Consider the following 21,664-nt stretch of genomic DNA (forward strand, 5'->3'; position numbering starts at 1 on the left):
CTTGACTATTTACTATTCTCATCCTCCTGGAATCTGACTTTGGACTTTGACACTGTATCCCATGAAATTCATGAAATTAACTTCTATTGGCATCACTGGCACACCACTAAACTGGTCTAAACAGTGTTCCTCTGACACATAGGTTTATTCACGTCAATGCAAGCTAAACCTTTCAGATGTCGGACATGTAGTCTTCACTCTCCTCCATAAATCATCTGTAATCTTATTGCATGAATTATCATCAAATCCCAATTTAAAATCATTTGTTTACATTTCCTCTTAATTCATGTAAAGCACTTTGAATTGCCTTGTTGCTGAAAATGTGCTACATAATAAAATGACCTTACCTATAATAAAACAATTACTGTAATGTCATCTTGTCTCTTTGTGATGTTTTGGGCTTTAATTGAATAATTTTTACTTTATTGTCTCTTCTGCTTGCTCCGTGAAGTCAGTGTGTTTTGAAAAGTATATAAATAAAATATATTTTTTCATACCAATAAAATGCTTAATCTCAAAATGTATTGTCTTGTTAGTTTCTTTTTATCTGCTCAATAGTATACATAAATATGCTTAAATCAGGACACTTTATTAAGTGTCCTGTTTTAATTATGCCCACGGTGTGGAAACTTTTAACTGTGATGACTTTCAAATCACAATAAATGTGTGATACTTAATAAATCCACAAATTCTGTTGTCAGCATACTAAACATTATTTCCATATGTGACTTTTAATTAAAATAACACTTGAAAAGTTTATTAACTTTAAAAATGACAAGTGTGAATTACAGTTTAAGACTGTAAAATGTAAAACATGCAATCACATCAGTGCACACAACATAATCCTCTTTATATGGATTGGCCTGGATTACAAGTTCAGTCATTAGAGTTCTAAGGAAATCAGCAAAGAGTTTATTGCAATTTTAGTTCAAGAGACACCGGAAAGTAAAAGAGTATTAAATGACAAATTGCACCAAAACAACGCTTTGTTTTCAGGTTTTATTCAAATAAATGGAAGATATGCAATATTATGACAGATTTCAATAACAGACCCATAATGTCCTGTTTGTGATACTAATGAATTGCAGCATCTGTTACACAAGGAATATTTTCTCACTGTGCTTTTCAGTGAGAAAAGCACAATACATGAGGAAACTCTAAGGAACTCAGTGCATGTCTGAACGTTGTAGATTTACTCATCTGAAATCTTTGCACTAATTCCTAAACAACTGTAAATTCTAAAGCAAATGTAAACATTGGTATATATTGTTCTGCTATGTTTGCCACAGTATGCCAACAGAACATAAACTTTTTCAAAAAGAATCTTACTTATTTTTTCCAATACTTTTTTAAAATTTTTTATTTACGTTCAGTGTCAATGTCCTTTTGACATAAACCCCAGGAGCAGGGTGTGATAAACTCACTACACCACATTACGTGATACTATAAAATCTTTATGACAGTGATTCTAAACATCAATTGTTTCTGCAGAGTCATAGTTGGTATCTTCTGTCCCAGTTATTTCTGTAACTAACACCTGAAGGATCCAGAAACACTAACAGCCAAGTCCTTCGGTTTCACAGAACAGAGATCCTAGATCATTTACTCAAGAACACCAATGAACGCCAATGAACGCCTATGGTTTTGCTGACAGGTGTGGGTTAATCAAACCAAGGAACACTTCAAGAACTGTCTGACGAAAAAAAGTTATTTATTGAAAAACAATAGTTACATGACAAGCTCTCGTGAGCAGAGCTGTATGTCCATTAACCAGAGGTCTGTAACAGAGACAAAAAAAAAAAAAAAAGATGCGCTTTTCAGTTCCCTGCCTCCTGTGTGGTGCTTTCCTCCACTCTCCAGCACTACATCATCTGTCAGCAAGATGAAGTTTGAGAATGTGCTTGCAGAGGTTAATGGTTTTGGCAGATTTCAGATTAGGACACTTCTCTTGCTGGTCATTCCTCGTATGACTTTGCCATTTCACTTCCTGCTTAACAACTTCATCTCGGTGATTCCTTCTCACCGCTGCAACATCAGGGCGTTAGACGATGGAGAAATATTTAGGAATTTATCTCTTGAAGACAAGCTCGTTGCCAGTATTCCTTTACAGAGTGATGGGAGCCCGAGCTCGTGTCAGATGTTTGCGGAGCCTCAGTACCACCTGCTGTATAACTCTACCAACTCCACTGATCTACCTACGATTCCATGCCAGGACGGGTGGGTTTATGACAACAGCGTCTTTAAATCGACTCTCGCCACCGAGGTAAGCTTTGTCTGTACATTTTTTTCCGTTATCATGAATTTGTGGTTTATCCCTTAACCCTGTTATCTGTGTTTGGTTTTAGTGGGACCTGGTTTGTGATAAGAGAAGTGTGAACAGAGTCACAGCCACCATCTTCTTCATGGGGGTTATGCTTGGAGCAGCGGTTTTTGGCTATCTCAGTGACAGGTGTGGATATTCCTCACATGTTTCCAGTCAGTTGGTTTATATCTGTATTTAAAACATTCAGGAAAGTTTTAAATTATGACAAAATCAGAAGCGCTAAATGATATTGCTAAAGTAGAAGATCATATGTTCATTTATATAAACATCAGTGCTGGCATATAGTGTCAGATCACTTCGTTTGATCACTTAGAAACATTTGCATAAACAGAAATAATTAAAAAATAATGGGGGTGGGGGGTTAACGCTGTATTTTCTTCCTGTGCATGTGTGGGTTCCTTTTGGGCCCTTTGCCTGTGTCCTACATTAAGATTCTCTTTCGGAGTGAGGATGTGCATGTATGGTTGTTTGTCCTCTGGATCTAAATTTTGCTCTGTATACAATAAGTTGTGACTACAATCATTTATAACAGACTGCAGTCTATTTTTTGCATTTTAAATAGTCTTATTTATTCAATAATTATATTCATTTTCACAGGTTTGGCCGGAAGGGAACCCTTCTGGTGTCCTACATAATGACCACCATCTTTGGTTTTGCAAGTGCTTTCTCTTATAATTTCAACATGTTTGCTGCCATGAGATTTTTCACTGGATTTGGGATTTCTGGAATCAGTATAATCTCCATTGTTCTATGTAAGTTGTCTGTCACCACATCAAAAAATGTGGGTTCTGTAGGTTTGAACTGATGACCACTTGCAATCTTTTGCTCACATCCCAAAACTCATGACCACAGTTGAAGGTAGGAATGTAGAGCGACCGGTAAATAGAGAGCTTTGCCTTTTTTCTTCACTTTCTCTTCACGATATACTGCAGATGTCAGACTACCGATCTCCTGCCTAAATTTCCCCCCTCATTTGTGAACAATACCTAGAGATACTCAAACTCCTCCAGCTGGTTGTAGGACTTCATTACTTTGTAATGAAGAGGGCATTCTACATTTTTCCAGTTCAAGACCATGGTTTCCAAAGTTTGAGGATGGCTCTTTATTTCAAACGTGACTGCTCAGCAGTGCAAAAACCAAGCTCCATAAAATGGTGAATGAGTGAAAAAACTTGACTGACCAACATGAAGTCCTGACCTCAACCCAACAGAATAACTCTGGGATGGATTAGAAAGCAGACTTTCAACTAGGCTTTGTCATCCAACATCAGCGTCTGATCTCACAAATGTCCGTTTGGAAAACTAATAAACAGTCTGCACAAACACATTCCTAAACTTTGTTGACACTTTTCAGAGTTTAAGCTACCGTAGCTGCAAATAATGGGCCAATTCCATACTAAAGTTTTTGTATTTAAAATAGAATGCCATTAAAGTTATGTGAATAAAAGGAGGTGCTATGTTGCTGTAAATCTGATAAAATGCTTTTCCATTATTGTCTTGGTTTCCTGTCTTGGTTTATGGTGCTGTAAAGCAAAATCTTAACATTTACAACAAAAAGTTTATTTATACAGAAAATCTCGACTGTGAAATAAAATACTAAGCTCCCTTGAATGAATCTTTATTTTAGTCTGTTGATTTTATGTTCTGTTCTCTTTTAATACCTTTAATGTTCTTTTTTTGACAGGCATAGAATGGGTCGGAATCAAGCATCGCACCTTGGTGGGAGTCTTAATGAGTTTGGACTGGAGTTTTTCAACGATTCTGCTGCCCGGTGTGGCCTACTTTGTGAATGACTGGAGATACCTGACTGCCACTGTGACCAGCCCACTGCTGCCGGCTATAGTCTGTTGGCGGTAAGCAGAAACTGGTTAGATTTAAACAGTAAAAAGAAAGTAAGCATTCATTCCTGTTTGTAGAAGCAAGTGCATTTTTGAATGTTAGAAATCTTTTAGAAAGTCTTTAGAAAATCTTTTACGTTTGCGTCACACTGCCAACCGTTCTTCTTGTGCAGGTGGCTCCCAGAGTCTGCCAGATGGTTGATAAGTACTGGAAAAGTGAATAGTGCTCATTTTCACCTGACTAAGTGTGCAAAAATCAACCGCAGAGAGGAGTTCATAGCTGACCTGAAACCTGAGGTACAACAATTTCCACATTCTCTTCATGTAAAGAGGTTTTTGTTTAAATTTCTCTTTCAATTGTCTAGATTCTCTCCAAAGTAATACTTGTTGAGGATGAAAATAGAAAATACTCCTACATGGACCTTGTGAAGACTCCCAAAATGAGACGACTTGCTCTACTAACTGGCATTGTTTGGTATAAACATTTTTTTATTGTTTTTCAAACTGCGATATTACAGGGCCTAGAAAAAGCAGTGATATCTCTTTAATGTTTTTATTGTGATTTAGTACATTGGCCTTATACATCTTGAAGCTATAGAGTATTACTCTGTTCATCTTTCAAAATAGCTCCAGTCTGATCACCCTTAGTTTCATCTGTCAAAATCAGTTTTGTGGTCTTGTTAAGGATTGCTGATTTGACTTAGGTTTAAACTAAAACCCTACACACCAATAGAGAGGAAGCAGTTCAGCAGCAGCAATACAACACATGACACAAACTAGCCAATCAGAAACCAGCATTCATAAAACATTTTTTTTTTTTTTTACTAAACAAAGTTCTTGCTGTGTTTTTTTTTTTTTTTACCGGTAGGTTTGGAGTGGCCTGCGTCTATTACGGAATCAGCTTAAATGTTCCTGGGTTTGGAGTGGACATTTATCTCACGCAATTCATCTACGCCATCTCCGAAATCCCAGGAAAAATCTTCATCATTTTCTTTTTGAACAAATTAGGCCGAAGATGGACTCAGGCTGGAACACTTGGCTTCACAGGGCTGTGTTTGTTCTGCAACATTTTCGTCCCTCAGAGTAAATCAAAAATCTAAGCATGTGTTTCTCACAACCAGAAAGCTTGCAGTAGCATTTACACGTGACAAACATTTGAATTGTCAGTGACTTGAAGCGACAAGTCCTAAAACCATGAAATCATGAATTGTCAAAGTTGGAATACCTAATAAAAGTTGTTGTTTTTTTATTTCAGATATGTGGATAGCAAGGACGGCTTTTGGAGCTGCAGGCAAGATGTTTGCAGAAGCAGCTTTTACAACTGTGTTCCTGTACACAACAGAGCTCTATCCCACTGTCATGAGGTCTGAAAACATTTCACCTCTTTTTGTCTAGTCAGATACATTTTAGTATCCAGGAAAACAGATTTGCAAGCATGTTATTCTCATAAAAACAATAGTAAGAACAATATCTGTAAATAAGGACTCGAAATTAAAATGATTCTGTTTGGTTATACAGGCAAAACGGACTTGGTTTCAGCTCTTTCGCTGCTCGCACTGGTGTGTCTCTATCGCCCCTGGTGATGATTCTTGAGGACATCAAGTCTTACCTACCAAATATAATTTTCATCTTGGTGGCTTGCATTGCATCTGTGTCAACTTCTTTTCTTCCCGAGACACTAAACGTCCGTCTCCCAGAGACCATCGAAGACATTGAACAGACAAGGTAAAATACAATAAAAATGTCTGTTTTTAGCAAAACCTCAAAACGAAAGCTTTGTGAAAACGTATTTTGTTTTGCAGAAGACGATCAATACCGACATCCGATGAGAACGCGACTCTGTGACTGCTTTTGGGCATGAAAAACAAATTGGTCGATTTCCACTGGAGAATAATTGTCTACAATGTTAATCTGCTAGACAAACCCTACTCTGTTGTTTGATGAAATGCTTTGATGTCGTGAGCAGAACATGTTTGTGTCTGACACCGATTAGAGACAGTTAAATATCCATCAGTCTGATGCTAAAATTAAGTGATTGTCATGTAAATCCTTGAAGAATCTACAACTTTAAAATAAAATTACACACTAAATGGTGTACATCAGTGTCGTGACTGTGTCCTCTTAAACTTATTCACCGACAACGTTGAGGCTGCTGCAGCCTCCTGATGGGAAAATAGTTAGTCCCATCAGGAAAGTGTCCATGTTTATAAGGGCTTGTTAAAATCTGATCAGACTGTGCCAACGACAATTCCTTGCATTACAATCCATCGTCAGTGGTCAGATGTCAGCTTCTTCTTTACATGAAAATAAATATGTACCCGTGTCACACAGTGGGCTGTCATTAGAGCCATCACCAGGTCTGCTGTTGTTTTTTGTAACATCAGATGCAATAAATTACTTAAACTTTTTAATATAAAGGCAGAAGTTCATCAGAGTCACATTTTTGTGGAGTTACTTCAGCTATGGGTTTAAGGCTTGCCTGTGTAGTTTAACAGACAGGACAGCTACCCCATCATACAAAGTGATTCTGTACTCTGAATTAGTAATTTTATCATCAATAGATAAATTACCTACATATCTGAGAGAAATTCACAGCAACCTGACCCACTGATGATAAAATCCCAAATAATGAGAAAATCTCTTTTTTTTATACTCTGGAGAATTTCAATGAGTAAACATTTTAAAGGGGGAAAGGAAGCAGTCTTTAATTAATGGCTGTAAAGCTGTTTTAATAGATTAGAGGACCACTGTTTCTGTCAACACCACCTACATTTTTTTAACCTACAGCCATCCAGGTAACACTGATAGGTGGAGATAGTCTCTTCAGACGGTGGACTCTTTCACAGTGTGCATAGATGGACTGTGTTCAGACTGCCAAAGTAATGCAAGTACAAGTGTCCAGGCCACCTGTAAAGATTTTGCCATCACTGTGCCACATGCATATAACCCTGTCCAGACACTCAGATCACCCAGGACTTGACACATGCAGACATTTTTCAGCTGAGTCATATTTTGCAGCTGTAGATGCTTTGATCCTGAAGTGCTAAGCTAATGTTCACAAGTTTACTCCATTTATTTACTCTGTAATACTTATGTCAATTTACCAAAAATATATGATGATGGCCCTGCATCAAATGCTGCCAGCAACACGGCAGAGTGGAGCCGCTGAGCCAGTGCCTCTTCTGTTGATGTTTTAACACACAAAATTAAAGTCCACTTAGGTTTGAAATGAATAAAAAGTCTGCTGAAGGTGACAGACGGTCACAATTTAAAACTTGCATGTGATGAACATGGTCAGGGTCTCTTTGTTATTTTTGCTTACAACAAACACAAAAACAAGAAGACGTTTATGAGTAGTTTAAACATGAAAATGTTTGGGGCTTGCCATTTCACGGGTTGGAATTCAATCACAGAATACTGTGAAAAATAACCTGAACTGTTGGGGAAATACAGTTTTAGATTTTGACAACAACAAAGAGGCATACGAAAAGAGGCTTCAAGTTTTTAAGTAGTTCTGTTAAACTGGATTGTGTTGATTGTTGGAGACGCAGCTTACAAAATTACAGGTATTAGACCAACAGCCGCTCTGTTATACATGAATCAGTAAAGCCAGGTAATATTCAACATTTCCTTGTAAATCTAGTGATGTGCTGTATGAGCATGACTCATCACAATCCAGTACAAATCTGAAAACATAGAGTTTGCAAGCAAGATAAAGAAATGTGTTTTTAAACAATTAACTGTTCAAAAGTGCTGCTTTGTCTTTTTTTTATGTGTAGATTACACTGGCATGAAAATGACTGTCTTTTAAAGGTGACTAGACTAAACATACAACAGCAATAATATTATTATGCATTGTAATGCCACATTATGCAGATCTTACTAAAGACTCAATTTAACAGTTGATTGTTCTGCATTGTGTGTTTAATATCCTCCTGACTACCTGCCAGTAGTTCATTTTTGTCCTCTGTAGAGGACATTTCTAAATTTGAATATCTCCCACCCCCTGCATTCTACTGAATTAATTCCTTTTGGTATCTGGAGAGGACATTTAGGGCTTTTCAATGGTACCACATGTGAAGGGGTGGGACTTTTGTACGTATCTTTTTCTAATTCATAAAAATTGCGTTCATCAGTTATAACACATTTTATGGGAAGAGACAAAGTAAGTGCATAAAACTTTTTATTACCTTACAAAGAATGTAGGATTTAAAAAAAAATGGTGATTGGACAATATTTTTTGTCCTGGTAGTCAGGAGGATACCCTAATTACTTGCTGAATGTTTTTAAATAAATTCTGATTTTAGGGTAAATTCAAATTCTCATAAAAGAAAATCTGAAAGAAATGTGAGATAAAAGTATTGAAGAAAACATTTTGAAAAATTTAATGAAGTCTAATCAAGACAAGTAAGTAAGACATGTTGGTGTTTAAAACTGAAGCAAAGACTTGTTTAAACAGTCCCACAAATTTGTGGACTTACAAACTCAAAGTTTCTTCATCAAACATCATACACTCATAAAACATTGCACATTTTCACTTTCAAAGGCTTGACATTAACTGTAAACACCATGAATAATAATCAGAAATTTGACATTTAAAAACTGAAAAAAATAAACTTTGATATTCAAATAGATTTAAATCGGCAGAGGTGCAGTACAACAGCTCAGCTTCCTCCCTTAATAACCAGCAAACAACATGATTTTTGGGCATGGAGATAAACAGGAGGAAGATAGTTCTAACTACAATCTCTCATCAGTCTTTAAAGGGAAAAAGTATTGACTTAACCATCAAAAACCTGCATGTCTCTTAAAAAGTGTAAACAAAAAGTTCACTAAATACCAAGCCATTTATGGATATGAGGTGAAATAACTGTTTTGATATGTGCTCCTCAGTGTTTTTCAAAGCTGTGGACCTGCTTTGTATCAACCCTGTATGCGTAAATCAGAGGACAAGTAAATACCTTCTCTTCAGAGGGTAACTCTCTGAGCATCTAAACTTTTACCAAATGAAGATGAGTGTCAGAGTTAATGGCAAGGTCAGGAAAGAAAAAGCAGATTTGTTTAATCTTGAAAATATTGTCATTTCAAAACACAGGCTTAACAAAACTGGACAAAAACAATCAAACGAGTATTGATTCCAACTGCAAGAGGTCGTGGTCAGATTTTGGCAGAAGTAGGGAGTGACGGTGTAATGGTATATGGATTCTTAGCACAATTTGTTACTCGTTTAAACGCCACGGCCTACTTGAGTGTTGTTGCTGCTCCATCCCTTTATGAGGCTCAGTGCATCCATCTTCTGGGAAAGCTTTTTCTACTTTTTTTTGTTTTATGAAGCTGACGATTTCACTGTGCTGCTCTGAGCTAGAGCCAACAAATCAGCAACAAGTGGAGATCTATCAAGTTAATATTGTGCAAAAATTGTAAGGAAAAAATATTCCAACACATTGTTGTTGAATCTGTGCAACAAAACATTAGCGTAATTCTGAAGACAAAAGTTGAACCTACTGCTAGTGATTTCTACCTAATGAAGTGGCCACTGAGAGTTTACCTTCAATATGCCAGAATCTTCAGTTTCTGATAAAACTGTTGTGTTTTGTCTGATCTGCGAAGTTTATGAACAAATCAACAGCAAAAGTGGTGGTCCAATTTTTCTTTCTAAATAATTCCCTTCATAAGATAACTGCAAGCTCTTCTTACATAAGGGAATGTTGACAGCAAGTTTGTAAAGTAAAATATTAACTCCCTTCACCTGTAATCTTGCAGTGGGTGGTTTCACCAAATGTCAAAGGTCGTACTCGCTTGACAGAGATTGAAAAGATTGGTGAATTTCTCAGTATACAGGCATGGGAGCTTGAGGAGTTCATCTACTTGTTTTATTGATCTTGCATGAAGACCCACCGCACTGGAGAAAGACGCAACAATGAAGTTTGAGAATGTTCTTGCTGATATTAATGGATTTGGAAAATTCCAGAAAATGATCATTGCAATCAACTTCTTGGGTCGCTTCACGCTTCCTTGCCACTTTGTGCTGAATAATTTTATCGCAGCAATACCAGCTCACCACTGTGACATCAGCTCGTTAGATGATTTTCTGAATTTATCTCAGGCAGAAAGAATTACTGTGAGTATCCCGGTCGAGACAGATGGGAGTCCCAGCTCCTGTAGGATGTTTGCGAAGCCTCAGTATCACCTGTTGCTCAACTCTTCTGATGCTACTGATGCGTCCACTGTGCCATGCCAGGATGGATGGGTGTACGACAACACAACCTTCAAATCAACAATAACCTCAGAGGTAATCCTGCAGACTTTTCTTACCTTTATCTAGATAAACACAAATATTGATATTAAAACTGACTTTTTCCCAAAAGAAGACTAATTTTTGGAGGGAATGTGCCTTTCTACTCTTGTTACATGAAGTGGGACCTTGTGTGTGACAGAAGAGCGAAAAACAAAGCAACAGCCACCATCTTCTTTGTTGGAGTAATGTTTGGAGCCATAGCCTTTGGAAGTCTAAGTGACAGGTATTACAGTTATGTAATGGAGTAATTAAACTATATATATATATATATATATATATATATATATATATATAAATTGTTTCTCTACTCCTCTCCACTACAGGTTTGGCCGCAGGATCATGCTCCTGGTGTCATATGTATCTGGCATGCTGTTTGCTGTAGCAAGCGCCTTTTCTACGACCTACGTGATGTTTGCAGTGTTGAGGTTCTTCACTGGGTTCTGCATCACTGGCATTGTCATCGTCTCATCCGCTCTCTGTAATTAATCTGCGATTATACCAAGCTAACCTGAAAAGATCTGGGAAGCTTTAGACATGGTTATGAGTAACATATGTTTTAACTCAGTCTGAAAATATTGAAAACTTGGATATTTCCTTGCAGGTGTGGAGTGGGTGGACATTGAGCACAGAAAACTGGTTGGAGTCATCGATAGTTTATCCTGGACATTTGGCAGCACAGTATTTGCAGCAATTGCTTACTTTGTGACTGACTGGCGTTGGCTCATTCTAAGTGTTACGTCGCCATTAATCTTGGCCATCATCACTTGGAGGTAAGACTTGGTGGTTTCCCACAAATACAACTTTGTATTCTGTCATGGTGGAAATAAATTACAAAAATTCAATAAAGGCTTTGATGTCAAGTGTGTTAAGTCAATGTTTCTTTATAGTATTAAAACTTTGTACTCGTACGTAAAAAAGCTAATGAAAAACGTCAGTTCATAAAATGTTTAACATAGTTGTTCCATCTGGGTGATGGGGGTGATCAAAGTTTGATTTCCTATAGGAATATATGGATTAAAACTATTTATTTTGCTAAACTCAGGTGGATGCCTGACTCAGCGAGGTGGCTCATTGCCAATGGAAAACTGGAGCAGGCTCAGACATACTTGAAGAGATGTGCCAAGATAAATCAAAGAGAAGATTTCATTCACACACTAAATGAAGAGGTTGTATTCAGCAAAACTGAAAGTTAGTCTTAATTTTAGACCATCTGTATTTTAGTGATCAGAAGTAAAAACCAATATCTGCCCCTGACATTTTTCAGACCTTATCCACGATTGTAGACAAGGAGGCAAGAGGACGAACTTATACGTACCTCGACTTGGTTCGAACACCTAAGATGAGGAAAATAGCTCTGAAAACTGGCCTCTTATGGTTTGTGCAACCTGTGCTATTTGCTTTATTATTACCAGGTCAAAATAACTTGTAACTATAAAATGCTAATTATATTTAACTGAAAATTTTTTTTGTATCTGAATACTTCTGTACCCATAGGCTTTGTATTGCTACAACATTTTACGGCATCAGCTTCAACATCGCGGGCTTTGGCTTGAATATCTACCTTACTCAATTTACCTATGCTATAATTGAGTTGCCAGCCAAGCTATCAGTTTACTATTTGCTGGATAAAATCGGCAGGCGCAGCACTGAGGTGGGAGCTTTGTTGTTATCTGCGCTCTGTCTTGGAATCAACATTGTGATGCCAAAAGGTAGGAGACTAACTGCTTCAGAAATTATCATGTAAAGAAAACCAATTAACTCTAATATATCTAGAAAAAAAAAAAGTTAACACCTCTTTCTTCGCAGATATGTCTGCGGCCAGAACAGCTGTTGCCGTTATTGGCAAGGGGTTTTCTTCAGCTTCCTTTGGAACGGTTACGCTGTACAGTTCAGAGCTGTATCCAACTGTGGTTAGGTAAATGACAACCTCTCACTTTTATGGATAACTTCAACACACAGTAATGTAGCTGCTTTGATTTCCAAAGGCATGTGAAAATACATGGTTTAAAACAATGACTTGCCGCCTCCCCTGCCCCCTTCATTTGACATTGGGCACTTTCCTGATATAAATTTAAAATGTTGAACTTGCTGTATTTCTCTGTTTATTTTTGCTAATACATATTGTCTTGCAGGCATTCAGACAGCATAAAGAGCATTGACCTTGAAAACCATTCACAGAATCAAATTGTACATTTTATCTTCATCCCAACAAGTGGCACTTCATTTCTCTATGGCTAGAGTCACATAAAAAGCTTTTAGATACTACAGGAACTAACATGACTGCAGCTATTAGGATTTTTATACATCTTAATAACCAAAGGGGACTTGAACTATTTGTTCCTGCAGAAGTAATCTCTTGAGCCTATCAGGTCTCTCCTGTTAAGAGCTGTACTTCTCTCTCTGTTGCAGGCAAAATGGAATGGGCTATAACTCCTTCATGGGTCGGTTTGGTGTTGCTGTGTCTCCTCTGATCCTGTTACTAGATGAGGTTTGGAAGGATCTTCCGCAGGTGGTCTTGTGCTCAACAGCTATACTGGGAGGACTGGTGGCAAGGACTTTGGCAGAGACACGCAACAGGTGTCTGCCAGAGACGATTGAAGACGTTGAAGAAACGCAGTTTAACACGAATCAGAAAGCGTAAATATTTTCATGGAAAATGCAAACTTAATTTTGACAGATTGATTTGTGGAAATTTGTATGCAATTGAAAGTTGATGTTTTATTATGAAAAGTTGACATTTTAAGATTAAAAGCAGGTTTTGCTTGGTAAAGCAGATGATGCCAGCTAATAAAGGAGCCTGAGTCTCAGTTCACCACTGCTTCTTAGTTTCATGTATGTCTTCACATGGCAAAGCTTTATGTTCACTGTCGGGGATTACTTTAAAACTATCAATTGAGTACAGTGCAAATATGCTAAATGAGCATATTTTTATGGCAAGCTGAATGTAGTAAATAGAAAATTTAAAAACCCAAAAAGAATTAAAATGTCATTTAATTTTTATGTAACAAAGCCAAGACGTAGTTCAAACTCCCCATCAAATCATTTTTGTCACACCAATCCTACCAAAAAGAATCTATCCACAAAAATAAAGTCAAAGCTCGTTTATTTAAGAAACAAAGCAAGCACAGATCTTTTTTTATGGCTCCAAAGGCTCCTGAATTAAATTCAACCACATCTATAAGACCTGCTCCAGATAATTTCTTTTGAAAATCATATTAAGCTGGATCTAATGACTGCTGCTGATATTTCATGTCATTACACCTACTTACAGAACCGACATTGATGGGGTAAACAAAAATAAGCAAACAAATACTAAAAATCAAAAAGCCAATGTTTGAACATTAAAGTACAATGATACCGAAAGATCTAAAACTACAGTATGCAGGTTGTTTTCCAGGATACTTCGACTATATTCAGTACTGGGTGTACTCTTTGCTCTCTAGTTTGGCAATAATTCGCTCCAGCTGTCTTTTAGCTTCACATTGTGGAAAGTTACTCATGTCATAGTACTGGGGTGCAATCTTCACCAACCTGCAACAGAGGAAAACATGAACAATCCCATCAGTAAGATGACAATTTAAACTCACTCATTGTAGTTAACCTGCGGGCATTCATGATAAACTTATCAGTGCACATACCACTCTGGTTTTATGTCTGTGCAAGTGCGAATGTAGTTCTTGGTGGTGAGAACAAATTCGTTGTAGAGCACCCACTCAGGTTTGTGGTCCAGGACTGTGGATGGGTGCAGCTGGACCACCTGGTTGTCTTTCACTGTGAGGTAATGGCCTGTGCGCTCCAAATGAGCCACCTGAAAGGAGAACAAGTACTATTAATATTACAATATTAAAAAAAAAAGCAATAAGAGACCAAAAGTTTTATGCATCAACATCTCTGATGAAGTTATTTACACTAATAGCTGACCTGCATGAAGAAGCCGGTGCAGAGCGCTCGTCGGATATTGATGTAGTAATCTCTGCTGGTAAACTCTGTGCTTCGCCGAGGGAGACTGAAGCGGTCCATGATCCTGGACAGCTGCTGACGTACATTGTCAGCAGACATCAGTGAGCGGTAGTTGACAAAGTTGTCGTAACACCACTGGTTAGCTTCATGGTCTGGAAAAAAAGAAGGATTTGAGTCAAGATAACTGCCTTTAAAGACTTTTAAGCTTTAAATGAACCTGAACAGCAGCATTGTTTCATAGTCAAGCTGGAATGTTGTAACTTGACATATAAATTAGGGATGGAAAAATTCATAAAAAGAATATGAATGGTTTAGTTCCTTGTTTCCAGAAGACGTGTGTCCTGTTTGGGTCAGTACATGAGCAGTTATGCATGTGAGAAACTAGTGGATGTAGATCATTTGTTAGTTACAACGATTGTCCAACTGAGGCTACTATACAATCATTCTTGCTCTGACATAGTAAAAGAATAATAATGATGAAAATTCGCCAATTACCTTAAACATTTAATGCTGCAACAGAGCAAAGAAAACTGGATTTGGACTGATAGAGGTTTTAGATCTATAGTTTTCTTCCAGCTCTGACTTCTTGATTCCACTTTTGGAAAATGATGTTTGATCTCAGGACTTTATCTCGAATACAAAACCTGGTGTGTAAACTTTCATTTTGTTGAACAGCTAAACGTAACCAATTTTAATCATAAGAAATTATGCTCCAGAGAAAGTAGTTTCAATCCAACAAAAAATTAAAGGATTAAGAGATAAAAAAAAAGAAAAAGAAACACAGGTTTATCAATATATGATAAGGAAAAAACTCTCAGAAATAGCATTATATCTAAATTTTTCAGACTGTGGCTGCATTACGCCCTTTTGATCATGTTTTTTTAGGACTTCTATCTCCAAATAATTTAGTTTATGTGATGGAATCAATGGAAAAAAAAATCCCAGGAAAAAAAATTTAATTGTACATTTAACAAAATAAATTACCAGATATTTCAAGTGTTTTAATAACTACCACAAGAGGGAGACACATTTTGTGTTTTGAATGTCAATAGATGAAGTGATTCAGGTCTATATATAGCATTTTGGAAGCATGACAATTGTTCAATAAAATATGTTAAAACAAAAAGGTTCATTGTAGAACTATAACATAAGCTCCAAGTCCAGTTTAACAACTGCAACTATATCGGGAGTGAAGTCAACAGTGAAAGCTAAGACTGATATTCATAGTAGGGTAAGAGGTGGAGAGGGGAAAAGTCTTTAATGTAACCCAGGTATGTACATTAAAATCTAATATTTTTAACTCAAGTGTAATGTCATCATAAAACCATACGGTTGATAAAAGCCAAAAGGTAGACTTAAGATTCTTACTGTTCATCTCCAATTGAAGCTGAGGAATTAGGACTAAATAAACAGCAACATCTCCATCAAGATTTTACATCTACAGTTTTTAGAAGAAGATTTTAAAAAGCAAATTGACATTTTTTTGTTAATATCCAAATATTTTCTAACATGCTGTGATCCGAGACTTCTATCCTGAAATGGGCCTGACAGGTTCCTTGCAGCTTCTGTATTTTCTGGGCATCACTTAAAAACAGCAAGAAAGAAAGAAAATCATCCTAACTAACAAAGGCTTGACACTCACTTTGTTTGAAGGCGTGATAGACGTTGAGCAGCGTCAAGTGGTCTCCGTCAATGTGAGCAAATCTCATCTTGGACTCGTCCGCTGCCTTCTTAGCCTCCGTGGGACGGACAAAACACTGTGGGACTAAACAAGGTTGGTATGGGCCCCAACAAAGCCGCCCATAGGGATGAGTCAAACATTCACAGAAAAATGGAGCAAAGCCTATGATGCTAGGGCACTTGACACTGCGTTGGGACAGGGCAGGACCACACTTTATCAAAGGGGGATCTGCAGGCTTTTCTCAAGGTCATTTCCAACAGTAACGGCTATAAGCTCGTAGAGAGTTTGGGGGGCGGGGGGTCATTTAACCACATCTGTAAAACAAGAGTTTTCACACAACTATAAAGTGTTAGAAACACCAGCAATGTTTGATTTATGCAGGACTGATAGGTTTTACTTTTAAACATGTAAAGTCTTCTCCTTAACTACACATGACATTGACAAACAGTAATATATTTAATTATATACTTTAGAAAAATTCATAAGCATTAAGCAAAATCTGAAATAACATAAGTGGTGCCTGCCCTATCCAGAGGCTGTTTACACAACGCTTCAAGTAGGTAAACAAAACCTAAAATTTAAAGACCGCATCCAACACTTTCACTTAAAAAGTTGCAAAGATACTCGAGCATATACTTTAATTTTAGTAGGGTAGAGTATTTTAGTAGTGTCATGTAAATTTTATGATGTTCAATATTTTAGTAAACTAGTAATTATGACTTTTCAAAGTAACTTCACCTTACAATGTTATAAACAAGCTTCAGAATGCCTTAGATGCTGTTTTACAACTAAGGTGAACAACAAGGCTGCACGACGTAATAAAATATATCACCATCTTAAAACAACTTTGTACAACATCATGGAGGACTGTTTGAAAGTCAACAAGTGTTGGCTAAAATATTAAAAATAAAAACAGAACACAGTGTGTGCCAAGAATATATTCAAAGTGTTGGATGAATCAACTGTAGCAGCTGCACATGTCTGACTCAGATTACTTGGCCTAAGATGCTAAAAGTCCCAAAGATTGTTGGAAGCAGAGATGAAAAGAAGAATATTGGGAGAAAATGGAAATTTATCATAATGGCTTTCATTTCTTACCAATATTAATTTCCATTGCATGATTTTAGCCCAACTGGACCATGTGTTATTTATCATTTTACCATCATGTCATGTTGTAAGCTTATCGTTTTGGCAGGTTGGGGTGTTGAATGAATTACTTTATCTTCTATTATTTTCGTTTAGCTTCGACGCCACAAAGGGGAATGATCTTCAGGACCAGAAATATTTTAGCAGTAGTGAGTTGCTCTATGTTACTCACTTTCTCTGGAATTACATTCATAAAGGATTTCAACTTTAGCAGTGGATGCCAGAAACTTTACCCTGAAATACCGATTGGCCTGTACCTCGTCATAATCATTTCATAATAATCATCAACCAATCTTTAACTGGTATAAAGTCCTCAGGTGTAAATTGGAGGCAAACCTATTAGGATAATGCGAAGAAATAACATGGCTGGTTATTTCAAACGAGTGTTTTCCTTAAGGAGCTTGGCCTTTTAAAGGCCAGAAGGTGTCAGCCCAGTCCTGGGCATTACCTGACAGCATGGCAGTGATGGAGAGGATCTCATTGGAGCAGTTAAACTCGCAGCTTGCTATGACCATCTTGGCCAGCTGAGGATCCAGCGGGAATTCTGCCATCATGGAGCCAAGCTCGGTCAGGTCACCATCATCGTTGAGGGCGGCCAGGTAATTGAGAAGCTCAAGAGCCCTCATTAGCGTTTCAGGAGCTGCATTGGTGGGGAATGAGGGGTGATCAGGATCCGCAAGTCAACTGGTCAACATGACTTTTCTTCAGAATCAACCATTACTCACCTGGAGGGTCCATGAAGTCAAAGTGGACAAGGTCATCAATGCCCAACTTCTTCAACTGCAGCACAACAGATCCCAAATTGGACCGAAGAATCTCAGGGTATGTATTATCCTGGAAAAGCATAAATTTAATGGTAAGTTTATCTTGTCCATTTTTGATACTAACACACACACACACAAAAAAAATAAATAAACAAACAACATTAAACAGACCGGGAAAGCAGGAAGGGTGTGAACCAACTTCCCACTTCCCACTTCCACAGTGACTCACCTGCATCTCTGTTTTGTAGGCCTTCTCTGTATAGAGGCGGAAACATTTCCCTGGGCGTGTTCTGCCGGCTCTTCCCGCCCTCTGCTGTGCCGAAGCTTTACTGATGGCTGTGACTAGCAGAGACTCAACTCTGATGCGGGGATTGTACACCTAGACATGTAAACACACATGTTTAAAGCTGCATGTACAGTGGGACAAAAAGCAGATAAACTAAACCAACACCAGCAGACTTAGTAAAATAAATACTGAATAATACCAAATTAAGCAATTCACAATGCTATGCTGAGAAAAACCACCCTGCAGCATGATACCGCTACCTACATGTTACAACGTGGTCATGGTCTCTCTATGCATGTTGGTCAAAAAGTGCAATTTTGGTCTTGTTTGACCACTTTTACAAGGTACTGTATATAGAATAAACAGGGTTTCTTTTAACTCACCTTCTGTTTGGCAAATCCAGGGTCAATGACAAACACGACACCATCAATTGTTAGCGACGTCTCAGCAATATTTGTTGACACAACAACCTGAAGGGGAAAGCCGCAGCTTAAATATTCATTCATGAATGTAAACAGTGGGAGCCATTTAGCCCGATCCATTTTGGCCAGCAAACCTTTCTCCCTATAGCGCCGTTTGGCTTTCTTGGAGGAGGTGGCTCAAAGATCCTCTGCTGCTGCTGCGGGGGCAACGTGGAATACAGTGGAATGATTTTGATGTCTCCGACTTCGGGGCCAAGGTCGTCAACTTCTCGTTTGATTCTCTTACAGGCTTCATCGATTTCCTGAAAGGAAGGACAATGACTTGTCTTCCTCATTCAGGACAAACAACGCTGTTCAGCAACGTACTTGACAGTACTGCAAGCATTACCTCTTGACCTGTGAGGAACAGAAGGACGTCACCTTCTTCCTCTTCACACATGTGAATCTGAATGACGGTACGAATAGCTGCCTCCAGGTAGTCCCGCTCCGGTTCAGGGGTGTAGAAGATCTCTACAGGATGTGTGCGTCCAGGAATGGTCAGCAGAGGGCAGCTGTCAAAGTACACTTGGAACTTTCCTGCATCCAGGGTGGCACTCATCACAATTACCTGTGCAGAGAACAATATGATCACTGTTGTTTAAAAATTATGCTTATAATTATGAAGCTATGTGAGCTCCGAGTCTTTAATGTCAACAGAACATTAGATGAATATCCTGTAACCTGATAAGCTGGTGCCTTTGCTGCTACTTTTTCCCACACTTGAAAAAAGGTAGTCAGCATTTTAACTTTGTCAAGAAGGTCTGCATTTGTTGATTTTGTAAAGACAGTTTTATTATAAGTTGATGTTTCAATAAACTATAAATCCTCCAAAGAAAACTGATGACCGGAACAGGAGGACTTTTACCTCGACAGGTCCTGATTAGAAATTAGCAAGTTGTTTGAAAACTCAAATTTGATTTTTTTTTTAATCAGAAAAGGCAACTAAAATGCATCATATTACTCACCCTCTCTAAAACAAAACAAAAAATAGGCCGACCTTAACATTATCATTATTAATAATGTTGTAACAATGTTTTTTATTTCTGCATCCTCTCCAGGTCTCTCAAAAGATCAAAAGATCTCTTGCACTTGTAATCAAGTGTGTCAATTGGGAACACTTGATTACATGAAGATTATTATTATACAATAAATAAATAAATAAATATAATAGGTTTTTTTTTAGAACTGAAGAAATGTATAAAATTTAAGTTTATATGCTTGAGATGTAATGCTAACTATGCTAATCATGCTGACAGCTCATTATGATGCAGGTTTGCTCACACAAAGACTAAACAAACTTTAAATTTGCAGAGAACACTTCACAGTGTAAATGATATTTTAAATATCCAAAATAAAACAGAAAAAAGAAATGAAAACTACTCACAAGATAAACCATATAAAAATGATTATGATGTCTCTGTAAACAAATTTGTCCTTCAACAAATATTAATTAGAATGGACATTTTTTTGCTCATTTTAATTTATCATGCAAATAATTGATTATAATTGCACAATGCTACAGGTTTAATCCTGCCTTTTCTAAAATGTCATTAAAACTTATATTGATGTCCACTCTCTGTATTCAGTGGTGTGACGTGACAATATAAACAGTCAATTTTTGTTCATGACTCTAATATTAGGAAAAAACATTTTGGACGCTATAAATTCTGAACGAGACCTCAGAATTAGCTAAAATCTTATTGGAATGCCAAGCAACGTTAAGATCTCCATTACAAATCTTAGATGTCTTAAACATTGGTGGTATTGTTACTGAAAAACAACAATAATAATACAAAATTAAAATATATATGTATAATAAAAAACCCACCTTCAGATCCTGTCTTTGGCGAACCACTTCCTTTAACACGCCCATCAGGATGTCTGTGGCCAGAGTTCGCTCGTGGGCCTCATCCAGAATGATCACACCATATCGCTCCAGCAGAGGATCATTCATAGCCTCTCTCAGCAACATACCATCTGTCATGTATCTGTAGAAATAACAATGTTTTAATAAACAGGACATTTCTGGTGCAAGATCAATTCTGATTCCTGTGGAATAACATCCTTGAACTAAAAAAAACACAAAAAAAACCCTCTTCAGAAAAGCAGCCCTTACTTTAATATAGTCTTGGCAGAGCTGCAGTCCTCAAATCTGATGGAGTAGCCGACTTCCTGTCCAAGCATGACATCCATTTCGTCTGCAACCCTCTGAGCCACACTCATGGCAGCCACTCTCCTCGGCTGAGTACAAGCTACGGCCCGCTTAGGACCAGGCAAAGCCCTCACCATGTCCACACACCACTGAGGAATCTGAAGATTGAAAAAAGGCAACAATTTAGGAAGCTTTGAATATTATTATTTCATAAAGGATTCTTTCAAATCTTCCATTTAACTCTTAAGTCAAATTACGCTGGACCTGTATAAATATCATACCTGTGTTGTTTTTCCAGAGCCAGTCTCTCCAACAAGGACAAAGCTCTGATGGCGTGTAATGATGTCGTTGAAGTTTTCTTTGTACTCCCACACCGGAAGCTGTAGCCTTTTCTTCAGGATCTCGTAGTAGCGCGGCGTGTGTGGCAGATTGGTGAATGGGTTAATCTGCTGGTGCATGTTCATCTGCTTGACAGGAGGTATGATCGACATCGACGGCATGCTGTTTGAGGGAGCTGCCGACAGCTTGGAGTCCCTGTCCCGGTCTCTGTCCCTGTCGCGATCTCTGTCTCGATCCCTGTCCCTGGAACGGTCCTCGCGGTCTCTGTCGCGGTCTCTGTCTCTCCTTTGAGAATAAAAATAGTGCTTCATCAGCAACAATTTCATGATACAATCAAGTACTATCAATACAAATTTCTAAAAAAAAAAAAAAAAAAAAAAAAATAGGAAAAAAACAATTTAAAGGTTTTTTGGGAAA

The 21,664-nt window shown here is 37.7% G+C and overlaps 3 protein-coding genes and 1 long non-coding RNA gene across 4 annotated transcripts in view; 2 read left to right on the plus strand and 2 right to left on the minus strand.

Annotated features, from left to right (window-relative positions):
• Positions 1–22: 22 nt before the first annotated feature.
• Positions 23–2,477, minus strand: LOC106948252 (uncharacterized). The gene is made up of 3 exons (XR_001425137.1): positions 2,467–2,477; positions 2,322–2,329; positions 23–163 (listed from the first exon to the last, which is right to left on the minus strand). It is a non-coding gene; the product is annotated as an uncharacterized LOC106948252 (long non-coding RNA).
• On the plus strand, positions 1,066–6,255 carry LOC106948249 (solute carrier family 22 member 7-like). The gene is made up of 10 exons (XM_015033829.1): positions 1,066–2,263; positions 2,346–2,449; positions 2,921–3,075; positions 4,007–4,175; positions 4,334–4,457; positions 4,526–4,635; positions 5,029–5,243; positions 5,416–5,524; positions 5,679–5,885; positions 5,963–6,255. Exons 1-10 carry the CDS (start codon positions 1,733–1,735, stop codon positions 6,003–6,005), a joined length of 1,767 nt encoding a protein of 588 aa, XP_014889315.1. The 5' UTR covers positions 1,066–1,732; the 3' UTR covers positions 6,006–6,255.
• Positions 6,256–8,877: 2,622 nt separating this feature from the next.
• On the plus strand, positions 8,878–13,271 carry LOC106948254 (solute carrier family 22 member 7-like). The gene is made up of 9 exons (XM_015033832.1): positions 8,878–10,452; positions 10,578–10,681; positions 10,782–10,936; positions 11,060–11,228; positions 11,501–11,624; positions 11,723–11,832; positions 11,953–12,167; positions 12,265–12,373; positions 12,868–13,271. The coding sequence occupies exons 1-9, from the start codon at positions 10,081–10,083 to the stop codon at positions 13,097–13,099; spliced, it is 1,590 nt and encodes a 529-aa protein (XP_014889318.1). The 5' UTR covers positions 8,878–10,080; the 3' UTR covers positions 13,100–13,271.
• Positions 13,272–13,544: 273 nt separating this feature from the next.
• Positions 13,545–21,664, minus strand: part of LOC106948253 (DEAH (Asp-Glu-Ala-His) box helicase 15) — a 14,331-nt gene continuing 6,211 nt past the window's right edge. Inside the window, exons 2-14 of the mRNA XM_015033831.1 lie at positions 21,190–21,532; positions 20,873–21,066; positions 20,585–20,744; positions 19,106–19,324; positions 18,852–19,019; positions 18,679–18,765; positions 18,239–18,388; positions 17,971–18,079; positions 17,694–17,885; positions 16,061–16,183; positions 14,380–14,570; positions 14,097–14,266; positions 13,545–13,989 (exon numbers count right to left, since the gene is read on the minus strand). Of these exons, the coding sequence (XP_014889317.1) occupies positions 13,872–13,989; positions 14,097–14,266; positions 14,380–14,570; positions 16,061–16,183; positions 17,694–17,885; positions 17,971–18,079; positions 18,239–18,388; positions 18,679–18,765; positions 18,852–19,019; positions 19,106–19,324; positions 20,585–20,744; positions 20,873–21,066; positions 21,190–21,532 (2,224 nt within the window). The 3' untranslated portion in view covers positions 13,545–13,871. The remainder of the gene's footprint in view (positions 13,990–14,096; positions 14,267–14,379; positions 14,571–16,060; positions 16,184–17,693; positions 17,886–17,970; positions 18,080–18,238; positions 18,389–18,678; positions 18,766–18,851; positions 19,020–19,105; positions 19,325–20,584; positions 20,745–20,872; positions 21,067–21,189; positions 21,533–21,664) is intronic.

This window comes from Poecilia latipinna, unplaced genomic scaffold (genome assembly GCF_001443285.1).
Source record: "Poecilia latipinna isolate Pla-1442-1.1 unplaced genomic scaffold, P_latipinna-1.0 Scaffold280, whole genome shotgun sequence".
Taxonomy (NCBI): domain Eukaryota; kingdom Metazoa; phylum Chordata; class Actinopteri; order Cyprinodontiformes; family Poeciliidae; genus Poecilia; species Poecilia latipinna.

Excerpts from the sequence above, each read along its gene's own strand:
- LOC106948249 (XM_015033829.1), top strand. The coding sequence starts at position 1,733 with ATGACAAGCTCTCGTGAGCAGAGCTGTATGTCCATTAACCAGAGGTCT. Across the intron at positions 2,450-2,920 it reads TTTGGCTATCTCAGTGACAG|GTTTGGCCGGAAGGGAACCC; the intron begins GTGTGGATATTC and ends TCATTTTCACAG. Across the intron at positions 5,525-5,678 it reads CTCTATCCCACTGTCATGAG|GCAAAACGGACTTGGTTTCA; the intron begins GTCTGAAAACAT and ends TTGGTTATACAG.
- LOC106948254 (XM_015033832.1), top strand. The coding sequence starts at position 10,081 with ATGAAGTTTGAGAATGTTCTTGCTGATATTAATGGATTTGGAAAATTC. Across the intron at positions 10,937-11,059 it reads CATCGTCTCATCCGCTCTCT|GTGTGGAGTGGGTGGACATT; the intron begins GTAATTAATCTG and ends ATTTCCTTGCAG. Across the intron at positions 11,833-11,952 it reads CTGAAAACTGGCCTCTTATG|GCTTTGTATTGCTACAACAT; the intron begins GTTTGTGCAACC and ends CTGTACCCATAG.